This window comes from Schistocerca nitens, chromosome 6 (genome assembly GCF_023898315.1).
Source record: "Schistocerca nitens isolate TAMUIC-IGC-003100 chromosome 6, iqSchNite1.1, whole genome shotgun sequence".
NCBI classification, from domain to species: domain Eukaryota; kingdom Metazoa; phylum Arthropoda; class Insecta; order Orthoptera; family Acrididae; genus Schistocerca; species Schistocerca nitens.
The window spans coordinates 221,853,445-221,875,970 of record NC_064619.1 but is presented as its reverse complement, the minus strand read 5'-3'; the positions used below and the strand labels follow the sequence as shown (position 1 = coordinate 221,875,970).

The following is a 22,526-nucleotide window of genomic DNA, read 5'->3' as shown; positions in this document are numbered from 1 at the left end:
ATGGAGTGCTATATCCATCTGTCCAGTATGAAATGATCAGTAATAGATCGAACAGGCATATTCTGTGGCAGAAAAGCACAGTGCCATTGCAGATGCAGTGATTGTTGGAGAATGTAGGCCTCTGCCTGTTTGTAAATTGGATAATTTTATGCAGACACTTTCATTTTGTTGTTCTCAGAGTGGTTTTTTTAATGTAAAAATTCTGTAAAAGTGTTACTTCCAGATATTTTGGAGCATGATAACACTATTATTGGGTTATTGACCATCTATATGTATCTCATGATAAACTTCTCTGTTCCGTAGATGGAATGCACATAGTTGTGCCTTACAATGGTTTGGTCATAGCTGGTTCCATTATAGTACTGTGATAGATTTCTGAGGAAATTTGTCAGATTTCTCTCCATGGTGTCAAAGCTTTAGCTCTGTGCAGCAAGGTCTGTCACATATATACAGGAAACTTCTTGTATTTGGAGGTAATGGTTGATCATTGGTGTAGATGCAGAGCTAGAACACTGCCTGAGGTAGACCATTTTTCTGTGGTCTCCAGTGATTATCAGTGATTATGCTGTAGTTAGAAGTCAACAAAAAACCTATGAATTTACAGAATTAAGGGAGAATGAGTAAGTTTTATGAGTACCCCCACATCATATGATGCATGGATTCAGTTAGATATTATTTCATGTAACCTATAAATTTTTACGAGCTTCAATAAGGCAGCTACAATTGTGATAACATACCGTTATTATTTTGGTATTGATTAAAAGTAAAAGGTGAAAGCTAACATGAAGTTAAACATTACTGATCTAAACACCCAAACTTAAGTTTTCATGAGCCTGACACAACAGAATAGTGACTACACAAACTTGGAAAGCTCCTGAAGAGAATAAGACTTAACCCTCATGATATAAAAAAATGAAGGAGAATGGAAGCATACAAAATTGGTGAAAGTGATAAATTGAAATATGGCCCCCATAGAAAACTGGGAAGAAGAAAAGACAAAATTTTTATTGGCACGAACAAAATTAAGACAGTTAACTCATTAACTGGGATATTGGTTCTTGAGGACAATAATATGCTTTGGTGTTATGAGAGAGAAAGTGTAAAATAGCCAAGACATGTTAAGAAATGTACTAGATAAAGTAAAAGACAGGTGAGGGACAGGTATCGCAGTGATTAGATAAAGGATAGCCGCACAAATAGGAGATAGAAAATAAGTCTGCTAAGGGGGAGATTTGAGAAAATAAGTCTGCTAAGGGGGAGATTTGGGGGCGGGGAGGAGAGTGAGAATGAAAAAATCTATGCAGGGAAGGTGATGCAGACCAGACATGCATGATGATGTAGTAAAAGCTCCACAATATGTGGTTGTTAATTAAAACACTTAATATGTAGAGACTACCCCTACCAAAGATATTAAGTGATTATTAATAAAGGAATAAAATTACTGTGCGAGTTCATAATCGTCGCGAGTATTTTGTGAATAGAACCATCTAGATCACTATAAAAACTTCATTATTTTCTACACCATTTTGGCTACTGATGTCATCAGATGCCTGCAATTAAGATTTGAGAATCATAAAGAGTGACAGGCATTTGTTGTTCAAGAAGATGCAAAACATGTAAAATTAAGAAATTAAAAAATACTTTGAGAAGTGAAAGTTTCTTAACATCCTACCTTGTTGTTGTATAACAAATCCCTGTTTCTGTTTGTGATCCTCTAATCTTAACTGTAGATATCTGATAATGGCAGTAGCCAAAATGGCATAGTAAAGAAAGAAAATTTTAATAGTGGTCTAGATGGTTTTATTCACAAAATAATACTTAAGTGATGCCCTCAGAGAAGGGAGAGACATTTCAGAAAACTTCAGTCTCTCCAAGATTGATTTGATGCATGCCAAGGCCAGTAACAGAGGGAGTGAGCTGCCTCCCAGGCCTGCTATAAGTAAATCAGCACTGGTGATATTATGTATGGGCTCCCCTTCCGTGACCCAGCCTTGGAAAGTCGATTTAAAATATTGAAGCTGTACTCTGCTTGGGGGCTTGTAATTAAGGGAGGGATTATTAAGAAGTAGAACAGTTTGAAAGGGTTACATTGACAATCTACAGTTTTTGAAGGCCATGAAAGAACAATAACATCTGTATGGCTGACTTTCCGAAGAGCAGCAGCTGTTGCTAGGTGGCCCGACAGGGGCAGTAGATAAGACAGAGTAGCCACCAGACTGGTTAATGGTAGTTACATGAGGATGAGCCAAAACTTGTACGACTAGTATCAGCACAATGGCTGGGGTATTAGTGCATCATAATCCTATGAGGGGTGCTATGGAACACAATAATTTAATCAAATGAAATTATATCATACTCTACTCAGTTATCAGCTGGAGAACAAACATATAAAAGGTATTAAAATTTGCAAGCTTTCGGAGCTAGTGACTCTTCCTTCTAACAGAAGGGTTGAATGGGACGGAAGAAGGGTGAGGGAGAAGGACTGGCGAGGTTTAGGAAAAGTGGTAGAGTTTGCAAAAGTCACCCAGAACCTTGGGTCAGGGGAGTCGTACAGACAGAGTGAGGAGGAAAGTCCTCCTCATTCCACCATGTATAGTTTCTCAGTCAGTTTAAGCACTGAAGTGTGTTTATCTTCTGAGTGGTAGGATAGATCCTTTCATGCCATTCTCAGATGCCAGTACAGTACTGTCACTGCCTATTAGGAATTCTTGGTCACCTAGTTGGACAGTGTGAGATCCATCGTAACTACAATGTGAATGTGGCGCAGGAAATCATACCCTAGGAGCATGTCAAAATCTGGATTTTCCTGTGACAATAGTTTTACTGTAAGTGCAAATATTTCTTTGCCAGTCTTCAAATTAATCTCTTGCGAGCATACAGGGCTTATTATTTCACTGCCTAACCCACTTGGACTCCAGCATGGCTGCCCCGCTAGGCCTGCCTGTCACTAAGGGGGGAGGAGAAATAAATTCTCCTGTGCTTTGCTCCGGTATCAAAAAGTGTTTTCTATTTATTTTTTTTATCTAATTCTCCAATCAACATCACATTTCTCACCTTTTCTGATCCTTTGCTTGTCTCCAGATTGATTTGAGTGAATGGGAGTTTGGGGTGGTAGCTACTCCAGCACCCCTTGGACATGGGTGTGTGTGTTGTCGTTAGCATAAGTTAGTTTAAGTTAGATTAAGTCATGTGTAAGCCTAGGGACCGATGCCCTCAGCAGTTTGCTCCCATAGGAACTTACCACCACCATTACTCCAGCACCTGACGTATTTCCCGAATGTTGCCCCCTGTCACTTCCTCAGTGGCTATCCCTTCCACTCACACAAATTCCTATGTGGTTGGTACTGTAGCCTAGAGCATACAATGTGGTGTCAGTTGTTAGCAACGACTACACTGATTGCCAGTTACAAAAACATGGCATGCGTCAGTTGTATAGCTTGGAGTTGTTGCTGAGTGGTTTGCCATCTCCTCCCTCATAGAGCAAGTTATACCACATTTTTGTAAAAAAAAAAAAAATGGGTGATGCAAACTTTATTACACTTCTTATTCTAGATCAGTCCCTTTTAGAAGTGCATTAGAACTTTTGTTAATAGGAAATACGTAAAACCACATAAAAAGGCATGTGGAGGCTGCAAGAGTCAGAGTACATGAAGATGGCTCTAAGAGTTCAAAATGCCACTGTACATATGCTAAAATAGAGTACATTTGTGGCTGAAATTGGAAAATATATAGTTAACTCAGGCACATAACTTTCTCATTGTTTCACCTAATTTTCTGCCATTATTGCATCCGCTATTTGTCATAGCTCTCGATGTTGCTTGAAAATGTTTTTTTTTGCATCAATTTCTCAACAATTTAGTGAGGCATGGTTTCACACCAACTCAGTATGGCCGTGTTTGACTGTACTGCTACTTTTTGTTCTGAAAATATGGGAAGTGTGTTAGTGGCATAAATGTGCCGTTGTTGTAGATACATTCATGGGCTGTTCTCTGCTGCAAGTGCTTCTCTTGGTCATAGTTACTATTCTGCTAGGTGCAGTTGAGACATAGATAGCAAAGTTAGTTTTGATTAGGACAGGGAATCTTGGGGCTCTACTGCTCGGTCTAGAAGTGATTCATCAATAATATTTGTTATTGTAAAGTAACAGTGTCAGTGATTCCAAGTATGATAATGATGTTTGGTTTGTGGAGTGCTCAACTGCGTGTTCATCAGCACCCGTACAAAATCCCAATTCTTACACAGTCCATTTTTTTCACAATCCAATCTAGATGCTGTCACAAATGATGATGATGATGATAAGGACAACACAAACACCCAGTTTCGGGGCAGAGAAAATCCTCAACCCGGCCGCGTATCTATCCAGAACCCCAGAGTAGTAGTAGTAGTAGTAGTAGTAGTAGTAGTAGTAGTAGTAGTAGTTGTTGTTGTTGTTGTGTTTTTTACACTGAAGAGCCAAACAAACTGGTACACCTGCCTTAATTCATACAGGACCCCCACAAGCACGCAGAAGTGTCGCATGGTCCTTCTGGAATGAACATGAATGGATGCAGGTGATCAGACAGGATGCTTACGTATGTGTCGTCTTTCAGCATTGTATCTCGACGTGTCAGGGGTCCCATATCACTCCAACTGCACATTCCCCATGTCATTACAGAGCCTCCACCAGCTTGAGCAGTCCCCTGCTGATGTGCAGGGTCTGTGGATTCCTGAAGTTGTCTCCATACCCATACACATCCATCTGCTCGATACAATTTGAAATGACTCATTCGACCAGGCAACTTGTTTCCAGTCATCAACAGTCCAATGTCAGTGTTGACAGGCCCAGGTGACGCATAAAGCTTTGTGTTGTGCAGTCATCAAGGGTACACGAGTGGGCTTTCGGCTCCAAAAGCCCATACCAATATTGATTCATTGAATGGTTCGCACATTGACAGTTGTTGATGGCCCAGCATTGAAATCCGCACCAGTTTGTGGAAGGTTTGCCCTTCTGTCATGTTGAACAATTCTGTTCAGTCGTTGTTGGTCCCATTCTTGCAGGATCTTTTTTACGGCCACAGCATTGTCAGAGATTTGATGTTTTATCGGATCCCTGATATTCACGGTACACTCGTGAAATGATCCTATGGTAAAATCCCCACTTCATTGCTCCTCGGAGATGCTGTGTACTATTGCTTGTGTGCTGACTATAACACCACGTTCAAACTCACTTAAATCTTGATAACCTGCCATTGTGGTAGCAGTAGCCGATCTAACAAGTGCTCCAGATGCTCATTATATAGGTGTTGCCGACCACAGTGCCGTATTCTGCCTGTTTATATATCTCTGTATTTGAATACACATGCCTATACCAGTTCCTTTGGTGCTTCAGCGTATACATATATGTGAAGTATCAAGTGGAAACATTATTAGCTAAAATCTCATAAAGTGCATGACCAGTTTACTTTGAATTTTCACATGATGCTGCAATAAATATTCATACAGACATGCATTGTATATTTTTTTTAAATATTTTGCAAGTTTTCTGTTAAAAGTAACTGCGAGAAAAAAAGCGTATGGTGAAGGGTATCTCTGATACCACTAACTGATTTCCCCCCTTCCCTGTTCCATTCCCAAAGGGCACACGGGAAGGATGATTGCCAGGAAGTCTCTGTATTAGCTCTAATTTATTGAATTTTCTAGTTGCAGTCATTTTGTGAGACATGAGAGGAACTAATATGTTGTCCGACTCTTCCCAGGAAGTACTGTCGTGCAATTTCAGTAGTAAACCTCTCTGTGGTGCACAACACCTGGAGTTTATAGAACGTATCTCTAACACTTTCACACCAACTAAACAATTCTTTGATGAAGTACACAACTTTTTGTTGACTCTCCTCTCTCTCATCTGGTAGTCCAACCTGTTGAGGATCGCAGATAGATCTGTCAAACAAGTGCCTTGTAAGCTACTTCTTCAGTGGATGAATTGCATTTCCTTAAGATTGTTTGTGTGAATCTATCTTGTACGTGCTTTGCCTACTATTTGTTTTACACAGTCATTCCACATACAGTCACTCCAGATAGATACATGTAGATATAATATGGTTGATACTGTTTTCAGCAGTTCGTCATCAATAGTGTAGTTGTACGGTAATGGATTTCTTTTTGTTGTAGTACCATAGCAAAAAAGCTGTGCAGTTTGGTATATTCGGTTTTTCCCCCCATTTTCTAGCATGTGCACATCAGTAAATATGATCTGCTAAAATAGAGTAATTCGTTTCTGATCACACTGCTGTTCTTTACTCTGGCGCACATGTTGTCACAAATTATGATAGACTTTGTTGTAAGGATATCCAGCAAGGATGTGGTTTGTAGACCATTTTCCACATCCACCTCGGTAAATACCAGGCTGGATCTCATGTCCCAGCTCAGATACATGGTGATGGCAAACACTTCAAAATGTCACGACACATTTGACCATGCAGTGCACTCGACACAGACAGATATTGTACAGGGGTTCCACCATTTGTGGGTAAATACATGATTGAGTCACATTAATGTGACCACCTGTCAAAAGCCTGAATAACTACCTTTTGCAGTGCAGGAAGTGTGTCAATGTGGTTCTGGAAGCTACTGATAGGGATGTAAAGACATGCCAACTCTAGCCCTGTGGCCTGCTACACTAGGTTTCTCGGTTGAGGTGCAAATAACCCGATAGAAATGGTAACGTAGATGCTTGATTGGGTTTAAATGCGGGAGGTTTGGTGGCCACGGGAGTACAGTACACTCACCCTGGTGCTCTTTGAACCACTTACGTACACAGCAAGCTGTGTGATGTGTTGCATTGTTCTGTTGGTAGATGCCGTTGTGCTGAGGGAAAACAAACTGCATATAGTGGTGGACACAGTCTCTAAAGATAGATGCATACTTGTGTAGAACAATTATGCCTTCCAGAATGATTAAATCACCCAGAAAATGCGACAGAAACATTCCCTTGATCATAATGCTCCATCCTCCACCGTAGACATTTCCACCAATTGTTGCGGGGCCATGCACTTCAAAGGTTATCTGTACATTGAAGCATAAAACAATTCATCTGAAGAGGCCACCTGTCACCACTCAGTGGATGTCCAGTTGCAGTATTGGCATGCAAATTCCAACCTTTGTTGCCAGTGAACACCAGGTAGCATGGGTGCGTGAACCAGGTGCCTGCTGAGGAGATGCATACAAAGCAGTGTTTGTGGAACGGTCATTGAGCAGACAATGTTTGTAGCTCCCTGGTTCATCTGGGGGGTCAGTTACTCACCAGATGCACATCTGTTCACCTTACACCTCTGCAGCCATCGTTAACCCGTATCATCTATGGCTTCTAGTGCACCACAGTTGCCTCAGTAATGGTTTTGGACAGAGCCAATTTGCCATGTGTGGGATTCTTTAACCATGGTGGAAGCAGACAGTTTACAAACTTAGCCATTTGTGAAATGCTTCCACCCCTGGCACGATAACTGTTGATTATGCTCTTATGGATGTAATATAAGTACTCCATTTCCACATTACAATTATGACTGCACTGTTTCCACATCACCCCAATATGCTTTATACACCGTCCACTGCTAGTGTTGCCTCCTGTGATCCGAGAATGGTCGTTGCACTTTGACATCAAATATAGGTGGTGGTCACATTAATGTGAGTGGACTGTGTATATACAAATAACGTTGGTTCTCCACAACATTAAAGTACCATATCACTGTCCCAGCATTTGCAAACTAAACAAGGCACTGGACAGGAAGGGTTGTTCAAAAGATCTGGTGTATTGTTGTTGTGTGAACGTGTTGCAAGCAATTGACCTTCACACACACACACATTTTCATTTGATATCTTTCTTATTTGCCACCCACACAGTGTGTATGCATGAGATAATCTTCTGTATTCGTGTGGTTCTGAGAATATAGTACTGTGTGCATCACCTTGTTCTGATTATCCTCTCACCAAAACTCCTCTAGTATTCCTTTTCACTGGTCACTCAGAGTACAACTTGCTCATCACCTCAGGTTTGTACTGTGAAGTGTAGCAGTCAACGTGGCAGAACATAAAAGCATATTTCTGCAGCAAGCAAAAGTACAGCTCAAGATCTTTCATGTCCATGTAGAAAGGTAAGGAAAACATTCCATTCATGCCAGTAATGACCATATATATAACACACAAGAAAGCATTACTTTTAAGAAGTAATTTTCTGCTCAACACAGCCACAGAATGTGAGTAATGTTTTAAAACTTTTGTCTGTTTTTTGTAGATCAGAGTATGTGTACAATATGAAATATGGATGAAATTGCTTTGACTCAGCAGTGGAGTTAAGCTGTATTACATTTATAGTATAAAACTTTTCTGGTTGTGGCTCTTCGTTTGGTATAAATCTGAAATCTTAATACGAAGTTCATATGTGCAAATGAACCAGTGTTGTAAATAAAAGTGATGTCTGTAATTATCCAAAGTTGCGGTGATGTACATTTGGGTGATAGCAAAACAATGTCAATGAGTATCAGGTGTGAAAAATTTAATAACCATATTTTTAGAAGTTGTGTGAAAAAGTGAGGTAAATTCCACAGAAGAGGACACCTAAAAGATGCACTGTGAAGCCTCTTAAATTTATTTGCCCATTTTCATTTGACCGCTTTCATATTTTCCGAGCAGAGTGGTCCAGTGGTTAGCACACTGGACTTGCATGTGGGACGACGATAGTTCAAAATCTGCGCCAGACCATCCAGATTTAGGTTTCACGTGATTTCCCCATATTGCTTCAAGCAATAGAAGGGAGAACCGATAGAAGTACTCAAGGTGCCCTCCGCCACACACCGTCAGGCGGCTTGCGGAGTATGGATGTAGATGCAGATGTAGATGGTTAATGTGAAAGGGCAGGGTCGATTTCCTTCCTCACCCTTGATACAGTCCAAACTTATGTTCCATCTCTTAATGTCCCTGGTATTGGTGGAATATTAAACTGTAATCTTCCTTCCATACTTCCTTCATTGTTTCTTATTTGTCTTGTGATTTACTGTCAAACATTGTGTGTTATGTTAGTCAAACCTATGCAGATAATATAAATATAATGTCCTTCTACTATAGTTAGTATGGGACTGTAAAAATAATAAATACGTGGAAAGGAAGGGGAAGTGGCGGAGGGGGGAGGGGGGGGGGGAGCGACATTGAGTCACACATGAATTGCTTATTAGAAGCCCTCATGCTAGTACTTGTAGGATTTTCCAGTCAGTCTTAGTATTAGATATGGTTAATTGATCAGTAAATAAGTAAAGTATAATAAATAATTGTAAAAAAAGAGGTTACCTTGTGAAAAGTAGGTATGTAGGTCACAATACAGTAATGACATGTTTTTGATGGCCAAAATCTGTCTCCAACAGTTCTGTTTGAAGTTAAAAGAAAAGAAAAAAAGAAGTTTTGTTCAATAAGAGGAAAAAGTAGAACTTGTTCACTGTCCAGTACTGAGAGTGTGGGGCTCTAGTTCAGCGACATACTTTTTCAGAGAAGTCTTTCTCCCAAACAACATGTAATCTAGACATGAATTACACTTGTACACCAGTTTGCTATAATTTGGCAATATTTCTGTCACATACAGTACCTTTTCATAGTATACATACTTATTGAGCAAGAAATGTATGATGATTACTTTAAAGTGTTCTGTCATTGCACCACTTTTAATTGCAGAATTCTGAATAAACATAAATTACAAAATATCAAAATTACGTCATGTTCCGGCCCTTAATTTTTAATTACTGCATAAGTAAGATGTATTTGTAATCTTTGCTTCTGTCTCTACAGGATGGTATCAACTTACCTTGTGCATCATGGGTACTGTGCAACAGCTGAGTCATTTGCAAATGGCACAGGACAGGTCTTCGAAGAAGATCTAACATCAATTAAAAATAGGCAGCGTGAGTGGTACTTTGATAATTTGTAGGTTATTCCAGTTGCCGTTTACCTGTACCAAAGGATCTTTCTTTTACTTGTTTCTTATAACTTGCCTTGCCCTTTCAGAGCCAATATAACATCTTGATTTTTAGACAGAGAAAATGGAAAGATAAACTGCACTTGAAATAGTCTTTATTCAACTTGATATTAGCCCTTAATTGAATTAGATCACCCACAAAAAAAGCTTAACTGGGAATAAAAACAGTGAACTTGTAAACCTTAAAACTTGGAAATTTTTTAGCAAGAACTGTTGTGAGAAAATAGTGTATTTTCTGACATAATGGAGAGTAGCTAGCTAGATAGTAATAAAATTTCTTAAGGTGTACCTTTTCATTATTTTACTTACAGCATGGATAAAAGCTATCATTGATGAACTGTTAATTCAATTAGCCTATATGCATGTACGATGGATTCGACAATCCTGTTGTTGTTGTTGTTGTTGTTGTTGTTGTTATTGTTGTTTGTACAGTTGTACTGAATTGCGTTATATATAGAACATTTGAAGTATGCTGAATAATTTACTACTACTACTACTACTACTACTACTGCTTCTGTTATTATTATTATTATTATTATTATTTATTATCATCATTATCAATATCCTCATCAGCACCTGCACCATCATCGTCGTCTTGAGTGTGAGCTGCTGGGAGCTTTTACTCATGTCTTTAAATATAGAAACTGTCCATTCTGAAATTACTTGTATATTGATGTATGGAAGACACAAAAAAATTAAAGTTTTGTCTGAGTAGTTGAATATTCATTAGTGGCAGAATTCAGTATATGAGCTAATGTGAATTTTGCAGTTGAAACTTCCATATTAATTATTTATTTACTGTTAAGTTGTAAGGCATGCAAGAATAGCTTTTTAATGTAATATCATCACATCTACTGTATATACAAGAATAATCCATGACATAAAATAATCCAAGCATCTTAATTTTGAGGGGGCTTTAACTAGGATTTTATTTATAGAAAAAATATTTGAACATAATGATTCTGTTAATCATCGTCACTAGCGGTAAGGACCAATCTGGCATCTTGATTTTTTTCCACTCGGCATGAACTTGTGGTTTTCATCTGCCATCCATTGCATATATCTCTGTCTAAGCGCAGCTTTGAAAGGCCAATTTATATGCACATCTAGTGGTTTCAGTACAGATGTTAGACATCCAGGAACAATGATCAAGTCAGTTTTTCCTTTTTGTGACTTCTCTCACACTTTCTCAGTTGTATGTCCACAGAAGCTGTCCAGGACAAACAATTTCTTAAATTCAGTAATGCACCAGTGCAATGTTGCCAAACATGCATCACCCAGTCAACTGTAAGGTCATTATCATTTCACCATTTCAGATTCACTCTTGACCAGTGTGCCTTTCATGGTATTTTCAGACTAGTTTTCCTTTTAAATATCACATAAGGTAGTAGCTTCCGTCCACCTCCAGTTACACATGTAATCACAGAACACTTTTGCTTTTCATTACTGCCATTTCATATCATGATGCTGTATTTCCCATTCATATTCAGTGGTGTTAAGTGGTATCTTAAAATAGGCAGTCATTTGATCTGCATTACCAATTTGCGATTATGTATAGGAATGTTGGATGCACAAATTTGAGGTAGCGATTAAAATTTACTACTTTTTCGTCAAAATCCTCTGGAAGCTGTTGAGTGATAGTAGTTTCCTTCCGGAAGCCGAATCCATTTCGAAAGAAAGATCTTGATAAGCAACCCTGGCTAGCTTTGAAAACGGTGATGCCTAGTTCTTTGGGTAAAGCCATTATTTTGATTTAGCACATTTCACTTGTCATTGCAAATCAAAATTGTCACTTTGTATCTACACAATTGTGGAGTCTTCTTTTTATGGTCCAGCTGCTTCCCTTTTCAGCTGCAAAATGCCTCGCAGTTACTGTTCATTTCTTGAAGCCGCATTTTGTTTTTTCACCAATTTTGAATGTAACACTTGCTCACATTGTACTTCTACATCTACATGACTACTCTGCAATTCACATTTAAGTGCTTGGCAGAAGGTTCGTCGAACCACAATCATACTATCTCTCTACCATTCCACTCCCGAACAGCGCGCGGGAAAAACGAACACCTAAACCTTTCTGTTCGAGCTCTGATTTCTCTTATTTTATTTTGATAATCATTCCTACCTATGTAGGTTGGGCTCAACAAAATATTTTCACATTCGGAAGAGAAAGTTGGTGACTGAAATTTCGTAAATAGATCTCGCCGCGACGAAAAATGTCTTTGTTGTAATGACTTCCATCCCAATTCGCGTATCATATCTGCCACACTCTCTCCCCTACTACGTGATAACACAAAATGAGCTGCCCTCTTTTTTTTTTTTTTTTTTTTTTTTTTTTTTTTTTTTTTTTTTTTTTTTTTGCACTCTTTCGATGTCCTCCGTCAATCCCACCTGGTAAGGATCCCACACCGCGCAGCAGTATTCTAACAGAGGACGAACGAGTGTAGTGTAAGCTGTCTCTTTAGTGGACTTGTTGTATCTTCTAAGTGTCCTGCCAACGAAACGCAACCTTTGGCTCGCCTTCCCCACAATATTATCTATGTGGTCTTTCCAACTGAAGTTGTTCGTAATTTTAACACCCAGGTACGTACTTGAATTCACAGCCTTGAGAATTGTACTATTTATTGAGTAATCGAATTCCAACGGATTTCTTTTGGAACTCATGTGGATCACCTCACACCTTTCGTTATTTAGCGTCAACTGCCACCTGCCACACCATACAGCAGTCTTTTCTAAATCACTTTGCAACTGATACTGGTCTTCGGATGACCTTACTAGACGGTAAATTACAGCATCATCTGTGAACAACCTAAGAGAACTGCTCAGATTGTCACCCAGGTCATTTATATAGATCAGGAACAGCAGAGGTCCCAGGACGATTCCCTTGGGAACACCTGATATCACTTCAGTTTTACTCGATGATTTGCCATCTATTACTACAAACTGCGACCTTCCTGACAGGAAATCACGAATCCAGTCGCACAACTGAGACGATACCCCATAGGCCCGCAGCTTGATTAGAAGTCGCTTGTGAGGAACGGTGTCAAAAGCTTTCCGGAAATCTAGAAATACGGAATCAACTTCAGATGCCCTGTCGATAGCGGCCATTACTTCGTGCGAATAAAGAGCTAGCTGCGTTGCACAAGAACGATGAATTTCTGAAACCATGCTGATTACGTATCAATAGATTGTTCCCTTCGAGGTGATTCATAATGTTTGAATACAGTATATGCTCCAACTACACAGTTTCCACTATTCTCTGCCTTTTCAATAACTACAAGTTTTTCTTTAGTTGTGTATGGGCAATAATGATAACTTAAAAGTCATAATTAATTCTGTGGTGCATGGCTTTCACTGCAGTGGACAGCTGTTAAGGTCATTTCTGTGGCATTTTCTATCAATAATGAGGTTGCTAGTGCATGCTGGGCACAACACCAGTAGGGAGTGCCCCCTGCAGTGGACTGCATTCATGTATAGCCTCAGGCTGACTGAAAACACCAGAGAAGCAACTGTTAACAGCTGTCCACTGTAACAGACACTGTGCATGTTAACTTATTAACGAATGGTTAATACTTCACTTCTAACATGCTACTGACACATCACAGACTGAGGCTGCAACAACACTGTAGTGTAATGGGATCTATTGTTGAAGGAGGAACAGTACGAACCTTATTACAATTAGTGTGCACAGCCTAGTTTCTCATCCTTAAATGCGGGAGAAAAAATATGCCTAGATTATTCATGTATGTACGGTATTCCTCAGAGTGGGAGTTGAAATAGGGTGGAATACTACTGTCCTCAGAATTTGTAGGGCTCTACTTACTTATGGGTGATTTTCTCTCCATCTGTGGTGACCGATACACCCCATGCCTATCATAAGTCATTAAGTGAATTTAGTCTGGAAATTTGGCAGATATACGCAGTTCTGTTTTTACAGTGTGTAGAGTCAGTCCAAACAAATTCTACTCGACACCTTTTTTATGTGATGCCCAGGTTCAACTAATGATGTAGGTCTGTTTCTCATTGCAAACAAAATGATTTTATTAATGCGAGTAGAATTGCCAGTTTGATGGAGCTATCTTATTTTAGTCTCATGTTATATTGATTATAATGATATGTCTGGTTCCACGTATCTGTAAAAATTTGTCTGGTACGTCGTCTATACCAGACTTGTCCCATTCCCTATGCTGGCAGGTGCTGATATGTATGTCTGCTACTGCAATGCATCAATGCTACTCAGTATCTGCTGGAGTACTGGCGGGTCATGTTTTGCTGTCCCTGATTATTCATATGATTAAACAGAATAAAGCAGTAGACTATTTGGGCTGATCTAATGTTTGGGCATGTACAGTTCCTGTAGCAAACATTTGGTTTGTAACAAGGATCAGACCAGTATTTTCCATTGACACTTAGCAGTATTTGTTGGGGCTGATTGTATCTATGAACTGTGAAAATTAAACTGCAAATGTCTGCCAAAAATGCATCTTATGACTTTTAAAGTGATGAGACCCAGTTTATACCCCGTAGCTCATCATTTCAAAGATTTAGATCTGTAGCGGAACAGATAAGAAGTTGTGAATGAATTATATTTATCATTTAATGTGTGGAACAATTTGTGGACTTGTGATAGAAAAGAATTTAAATATAGACAGTAATTTTGAGCCATGGACAGTATATAAATAATGGTTTGGAAAGTAATAAAAAGTTATCATCCAAACAAATCCTGTGAAGTAGAGAGGCACATAAGAACTGACAATGACTGTTAAGTCTTTTGATCTTTTGATCTTTTTTCTCCTACTGAGAAAGGTACCATGGTGATTAACACACTGCACCCAATTTTTGGAATTAGTTTCACCATTCTGATTTAGATTTTCATTAATTTCTTCAGATGAATTCTAAGGCAACTTCTTAAAGTACAGAAGGCTAATTTCATTCCCTCAGTTCAACTTCAATGTTGGTGGTATGTTACATTCTGATTTAGGTTCCTTGTTTCCTTTCTTGTTTTGCTCCAGAGAGGGAAGCTTACACCTATGTACACATTCTTCCAGAACTATAGTGACACAACACTAAAATGAAATAGACCTACTTGAGAAAACTTGACTTAAAGAATAAATTCCATAAATCGTATTTTGAAATAGTACAAGGTTCCTTTAAATTTCAAGTAAGTGCTATTGGCAGTAAATCACATTGTATTTTACATGTATGTTGGAGCCTTTCACACATTTTTCAGTGATATAAATTGAAATTGCCATTTTCCAACATGTGCTTTTCTTGTTGGGGTGCGATAGGTTCTAAACTAAGATGGGATAGTTAAAAGGGAAACAGGGTTACGTGGGTAGGAGAAAGTGGCAATTGCTATTGTTAATATTGTAGGAATGTAGGAAGTGAACAAGAGAAACAATGCAAATTAGGACCAAAACAGGAAAGGTGAACGGTAAAATCTCGTGCTGTAGTGACTGAGGGGCCACATGATGTGCTCGAACAACTGTGCAAAATTATGAGGTTCAGTCAGTCTGGTGTTTGAGGAGAGAATCCATACAACATAAATCATATGGGAGCTATTGAATTTTATGGTGTTCCTATGACCTGCATTTCTTCCAGCTGATCTTCAGACCCAAAACTAGTGCAGCAGATCATAGTACACCTGCATTCTTTTGAACAAACTGTGCTGTGCAACACTAGTTTTAGATCTGAAGATCATCTGTGTACCAGATTGAAACTGATCATCAAAATATATTTTAAAAAAGTGAATGACTCAGATTTTTTCCATTTTAGGCAAAGGTGTTTAACTTCCCTGTTTGCTTATAAAATATTACCTTGTACAAGAAGTTACCTGAAAGAATGAAACCTTGGTATTGCAGTACCCATGATTTCATTACTCTCTAGATGTAAAGCTGTCCGTGTGCTAACTCATATTTACCATATGTTTCTCTGAATTTTTGCTCCATTTGTATTGAAGACCCTAAATTTGGAATGCATTGTTAGACTGTTTCAGATTCACTCAACCTGCATTTCATGGACTTGATGTTGAAATCATGTTGAATTACAAAAACTCAGCTGATGATGATGCTAACTAGATTTATGTCTCCCTCGATTTAGTTGACAGATAGTAATCTGTAAAGTGTCAGAAAACAGAAATCAGTCCAGTCTTTGTTCACCCACTTCTTAGAATCTGTTCTACTTTGTTAATGAGGATTACATGGGGATATTCCTTATATGCAAGAATCAACAGGACATAACAATAAATGCAGATGGCATACTTCCATCAGTTTCACAAGTTTTCTTTCTGCAATTTTTTTCGTATCCAAGAGATTTAAGGCACTTTCTAGGAACAGCACTCTATCCTATAAGCATACTTGTGACTTAACTGTGAACCATTTCTTACAGCTTTTTTATGCTTAGCTATATTTCAGAACATAGTTACACACACATCACCTCCAGGTTTGTTTATTTTGAGGTGCGGATTTATGTTGTTCCACTTCAGGTCCCCCCTCTCCCTACCTCCCCCTTTGTTCCTATATATGCTCTGTGTTTTTAATTGATACCAAAAAGCTAGTTTCTAAGTAGTGCCGTTAAACCCATGTAGTGTTGTGTTGCTTAAAGGTTTTGTAAAATTTGAGATGATCAGTGTCTTAATAGATAGCCATTAACTGATACATTACATTAAAAAAAAGGAAAGAGTTACGCAGGTTTTATCATAATTGTAGGTTGTAAAAAAGCTTAATTTAAGACTCCAATTAAGTCACATAAATTTTTAAGAATCTTTAATTAATTAGTTATTAGTGTATATGGTAACAGCATTGATTCTTGCTTCACTGAATGAAACTGAGTTGACTCCACTACTGAGTGAAAACCATTTCCTTCATTTTTCATATTGTTTCTGTTACTATCCAATATTGAATTTTTTTAGTGTCTCCTTTTTTATTTTCTAGGAATTTTAAAACTGGTGCTGGCAGGACGTATGGGTGAAGCAATTGAAACAACAAGCGAGTTGTACCCAGGTCTGCTGGAACGAGATCAGAATCTTCTGTTCCTGCTAAAGTGTAGGCAATTTGTAGAGATGGTGAACGGCTCCGACTCGGAAGTCTGCCCACCACGTTGCCCTAGAGGGCAACCGTTTTCCTCGCCTCCACACCACTTGGCCCCACCACCTACGTCGCCTCCTCAACCATCACCACCTTCAAATTCGTCAAGTCAGCAAGTTGGAAAAGCCAGGAGAAATACAGTGGAAGAAAACAACCTCAATAATATGAACATGGCAATGAATGGCAGCAGTGAAATCATCCGTCCACCACCATGTGCCGGCGATGCCGATATTGACATGGAGGAGCCTAGGAATGGCCACTCCACGAATGGTTACCAAAATGGCAGTAGTCATCGGCTTGAAGAAGAAATTCAGGAGGAGGAAATGGGTGAGCTGTTTGTTTTAAAAGTTAAACATCTCAAATGAATCATACAAACCTCTATATGTGTGTAACTGACCATACTTGACAAACAAATGGAGCGTTGTTGTTGTTGTCGTCGTAAAGTGTGAAAGGTGATGGACTTGACTTTGAGCTGAAGTCCCTTTGTTTGTCATTAAAAGCAGAAGAGTGAAAACGAAAAGAAATAAATACACATTTGCAGACTTGAGAATTTCTTTCACATGTTTCAGTGAAATATACAAACATTTACAGACTTGATAATTTCTTTCATGTGTTTCAGCAATATTTAATTGCAGTGTCATATTTACATAAAATGCTTCAGTGGCTAAACCCATTTCTAATCATTAATTTTTTCAGTAGTCTCATAAAATATTTAAGAACAAACCTTCATTGCAAATATGTTGCTAAAGTACATAATATATAAACACTATACAAGAATGTATCAGTATGCAGGGTAATTCTGTGATGATTTTACAGACTTTCAGGAATGATGGTGAAGGGTAAATGTATCAGTTTGAGATAAAGGACCCTAGTTTGTAAATGGCTGAGTTTGAAAGTTATAAGGAAAATCATTCATATATATCTAGCAATGGAATTTCTTGTACTCGTGTTGTTGTTGCTAAGACTGTAGGGTAGGCAACTTTCAGCGTTGTTAGTGTCTAATGAAACAAGAAAAAAAGTCTAGTAAACATGGCCTCCAAAATGCATGCGTTAGGAGCTATGATCTCTTGTTCATCTTCAATACTATGAAACACAACTCTTCGACTGCAACCTCTTTGGTTTCCATATTTTTCAAGGACGTAATGTAGACCAGAACAAGAAAAAGACATCCAGTAAATGCATACCTTAAGAGCTATGGCCACTTCTTCAGGAGAAGAGATGTGTTTCACAATAGTGAAGTTGAAAAGTGTTCATAGCTCTAAAGATATGCATTTTAGACCCTATGTTTATGAGACCTATTTTTCTTGTTTTTATTCATAGTTCACCTCTGAGAGTTGCCTACCCTACACTCTTAGCATCAAGAGCAGTGTCACATGTATTCCACTGTTAGAAGTATCAGAACAAAGTCATTTCTGGACCAGGGTGCCTTACCTGAAATTGACACAGTTACTCCTTCTCTATCACCCCTGAAAGTCTGTGACATTATGAAATTACTCTGTATATTAAGTCAGCATTTGTGTGAGGCCTCTATTAGTAGTATGAATTCAGCTATCATTTGCAAGCCAGATGTGGCTGTGGGAGACCTTACAGTCAATTGGCATACAACCATCATGTAGTGTAATTAAATCTTATTGTTAAGAGACAAATATTTATTGCTGCTCTTAGCTAATATCATTTCAGAAATTAATTTTTTTTGTATATTGCAAGTCAAACTGTGGATGAGGCACTTTCTTTTTCTTTTCCTCCTCCTCCTCCTCCTCCTTCTTCTTCTTCTTCTTCTTCTTCTTTTTCTTCTTTTTCTTTGGATTCTTTACACTATATTGTTAGTTTTGTTTGTCACTCATCTGTAGGCATTTATCCTTCAGTAATATTTCAAATTCTGTCAACATATAATTGAATGAACTATTAATAACAGTTTCACTACATAACTAAATAAATGTAAAATTTATGATATGAATATAATAGAGGGAAACATTCCACGTGGGAAAAATATATCTAAAAACAACTATGCTGTAACTTACCAAACGAAAGCGTTGGTATGTTGATAGAGACAACACACACACACACACACACACACACACACACACACACAAATTTCAAGCTTTCGCAACCCAAGGTTGCTTCATCAGGAAAGAGGGAAGGAGAGGGAAAGACGAAAGGATGTGGGCTTTAAGGGAGAGGGTAAGGAGTCATTCCAATCCCGGGAGCGGAAAGGCTTACCTTAGCGGGAAAAAAGGACAGGTATACACTCGCGCACACCTACACATATCCATAGGCACATATAAAGACACAGGCAGACATATGTAAATGCAAAGAGGTTGGGCAGAGATGTCAGTCGAGGCGGAAGTACAGAGGCAAAGATGTTGTTGAATGACAGGTGAGGTACGAGCGGCAGCAACTTGAAATTAGCTGAGGTTGAGGCCTGGTGGGTAACGGGAAGAGAGAATATATTGAAGTGCAAGTTCCCATCTCCGGAGTTCTGATAGGTTGGTGTCAGTGGGAAGTATCCAGATAACCCGGATGGTGTAACAATGTGCCAAGATGTGCTGGCCGTGCACCAAAGCACGTTTAGCCACAGGGTGATCCTCATTACCAACAAACGCTGTCTGCCTGTGTCCGTTCATGTGAATGGACAGTTTGTTGCTGGTCATTCCCACATAGAAGGCTTCACAGTGTAGGCAGGTCAGTTGGTAAATCACGTGGGTGCTTTCACACGTGGATCTGCCTTTGATCGTGTACACCTTCCGGGTTACAGGACTGGAGTAGGTGGTGGTGGTGGGAGGGTGCATGGGACAGGTCTTACACTGGGGCAGTTACAAGGGTAGGGAAGGTGGTTTGGGAATTTCATAGGGATGAACCAAGAGGTTACGAAGGTTAGGTCGATGGCGGAAAGACACTCTTGGTGGAGTGGGGAGGATTTCATGATGGATGGATCTCATTTCAAGGCAGGATTTGAGGAAGTCGTATCCCTGCTGGAGAGCCACATTCAAAGTCTGATCCAGTCCCGGAAAGTATCCTGTCACAAGTGGGGCACTTTTGGGGTTCTTCTGTGGGAGGTTCTGGGTTTGAGGGGATGAGGAAGTGGCTCTAGCTATTTGCTTCTGTACCAGGTCGGGAGGGTAGTTGTGGGATGCAAAAACTGTTTTCATGTTACTGGTGTAATGGTTCAGGGATTCAGGACTGGAGAAGATTCGTTTGCCACGAAGACCTAGGCTGTAGGGAAGCAACCGTTTGATATGGAATGGGTGGCAGCTGTCAAAATGGAGGTACTGTTGCTTGTTGGTGGGTTTGATGTGGACAGATGTGTGAAGCTGGGCATTGGACAGATGGAGGTCAACGTCGAGGAAAGTGGCATGGGATTTGGTGTAGGACCAGGTGAATCAGATGGAACCAAAGGAGTTGAGGTTGGAGAGGAAATTCTGGAGTTCTTCTTCACTGTGACCCAGATCATGAAGATGTCATCAATAAATCTGTACCAAACTTGGGGTTGGCAGGCTTGGGTAACCAACGAGGCGTCCTCTGAGCGACCCATAAATAGGTTAGCGTAGGAGGGGGCCATCCTGGTACCCATGGCTGTTCCCTTGGAATGTCTGGCCTTCAAAAGTGAAGTTGTGGGTTAGGATGAAGCTGGCTAAGGCAATGAGGAAAGAGGTTTTAGGTAGGGTAGCAGGTGATTGGCGTGAAAGGAAGTGCTCCATCACAGTGAGGCCCTGGACGTGCAGCATATTTGTGTATAAGGAAGTGGCATCAATGGTTACAAGAATGGTTTCCGGGGGTAACAGATTGGGTAAGGATTCCAGGCGTTCGAGAAAGTGGTTGGTGTCTTTGATGAAGGATGGGAGACTGCATGTAATGGGTTGAAGGTGTTGATCTACGTAGGCAGAGATACGTTCTGTGGGGGCTTGGTAACCAGCTACAATGGGGCAGCCGGGATGATTGGGTTTGTGAATTTTAGGAAGTAGGTAGAAGGTAGGGGTGCGGGGTGTCGGTGGGGTCAGGAGGTTGATGGAGTCAGATGAAAAGTTTTGTAGGGGGCCTAAGGTTCTGAGGATTCCTTGAAGCTCCGCCTGGATATCAGGAATGGGATTACCTTGTCAAACTTTGTACGTAGTGTTGTCTGAAAGCTGATGCAGTCCCTCAGCCACATACTCCCGACGATAAAGTACCACGGTCGTGGAACCCTTGTCAGCCAGAAGAATGACGATGGATCGGTCAGGCTTCAGATCACGGATAGCCTGGGCTTCAGCTGTGGTGATGTTGGGAGTAGGATTAAGGGTTTTCAAGGAGGATTGAGAGGCAAGACTGGAAGTGAGAAATTCCTGGAAGGTTCGGAGAGGGTGATTTGGAGGAAGAGGAGGTGGGTCCCTCTGTGACGGAGGACGGAACTGTTCCAGGCAGGTTCAATTTGGATAGTGTCTTGGGGAGTTGGATCATTAGGAGTAGGATTAGGATCATTTTTCTTCATGGCAAAGTGATATTTCCAGCAGAGAGTACAAGTGTAGGACAGTAAATCTTTGACAAGGGCTGTTTGGTTGAATCTGGGAGTGGGGCTGAAGGTGAGGCCTTTGGATAGGACAGTGGTTTCGGAATGGGAGAGAGGTTTGGAGGAAAGGTTAACTACTGAATTGGGGTGTTGTGGTTCCAGATTGTGTTGATTAGAATTTTGATGTTTTGGGGGGAGTGGAGCTGGAAATGGGAGATTGAGTAGATGGGAGAGACTTGGTCTGTGTGCAATGAGAGGAGGTTGAGGTTTGTTGGAAAGGTTGTGGAGGGTGGGTGAGTTGCCTTTCCGGAGGTGGGAGACCAGGAGATTGGATAATTTTTTGAGGTGGAGGGTGGCATGCTGTTCTAATTTGCAGTTGGCCTGTAGGAGGATGCTCTGAACAGCCGGTGTGGATGTGGGAGAGGAAAGATTGAGGACTTTTATTAGGGATAGGAGTTGACGGGTGTGTTCATTGGCACTGAGTTGATGTGGAAGTGAAGGATTAGGCGGGTGAGGGCTACGGAAGTTTTCAGGTCAAGTTTTGTAGTAGCTATGTGCATGTGTATGCATGTGGAGTACATTGAAGTATTGCCCAGGGTCGGTTCATGTAACAGATCTTGTCTGTTCATGCTGAATTGACAACACCTTTATCTCATTGTCATTTGATAATAAACTCTGAACTGAGATGCTGATGGTGGCTTTATGTATTGTTTCTGAGATTATCTGCACATAGGTTTGTACAACTACATTTATTGAAGACACAAAAGCAAATGGCATTATCATTCTGCATTATCACATTGGTGTAAAATATTTTTCTCCTGCTGTTCTACAAGCTTTCTGAGTCATATACCAAAAAGAAAATCTAGTGATAATGGACAAAATTGGTGAAGTACAGCTGGTGTGTTGGGAACATCTATCTTGTGAGGCTTCTTTTGCTAATCTAGACTTACTAAAGCAGACAGCATCA

General features: G+C 39.8%; 1 protein-coding gene across 1 annotated transcript in view; it reads left to right on the top strand.

Annotated features, from left to right (window-relative positions):
* LOC126262445 (ran-binding protein 9) overlaps positions 1–22,526 on the top strand; it is a 246,250-nt gene that overhangs the window by 203,477 nt on the left and 20,247 nt on the right. The window contains exons 5-6 of the mRNA XM_049959097.1: positions 9,808–9,920; positions 16,924–17,403. Of these exons, the coding sequence (XP_049815054.1) occupies positions 9,808–9,920; positions 16,924–17,403 (593 nt within the window). The remainder of the gene's footprint in view (positions 1–9,807; positions 9,921–16,923; positions 17,404–22,526) is intronic.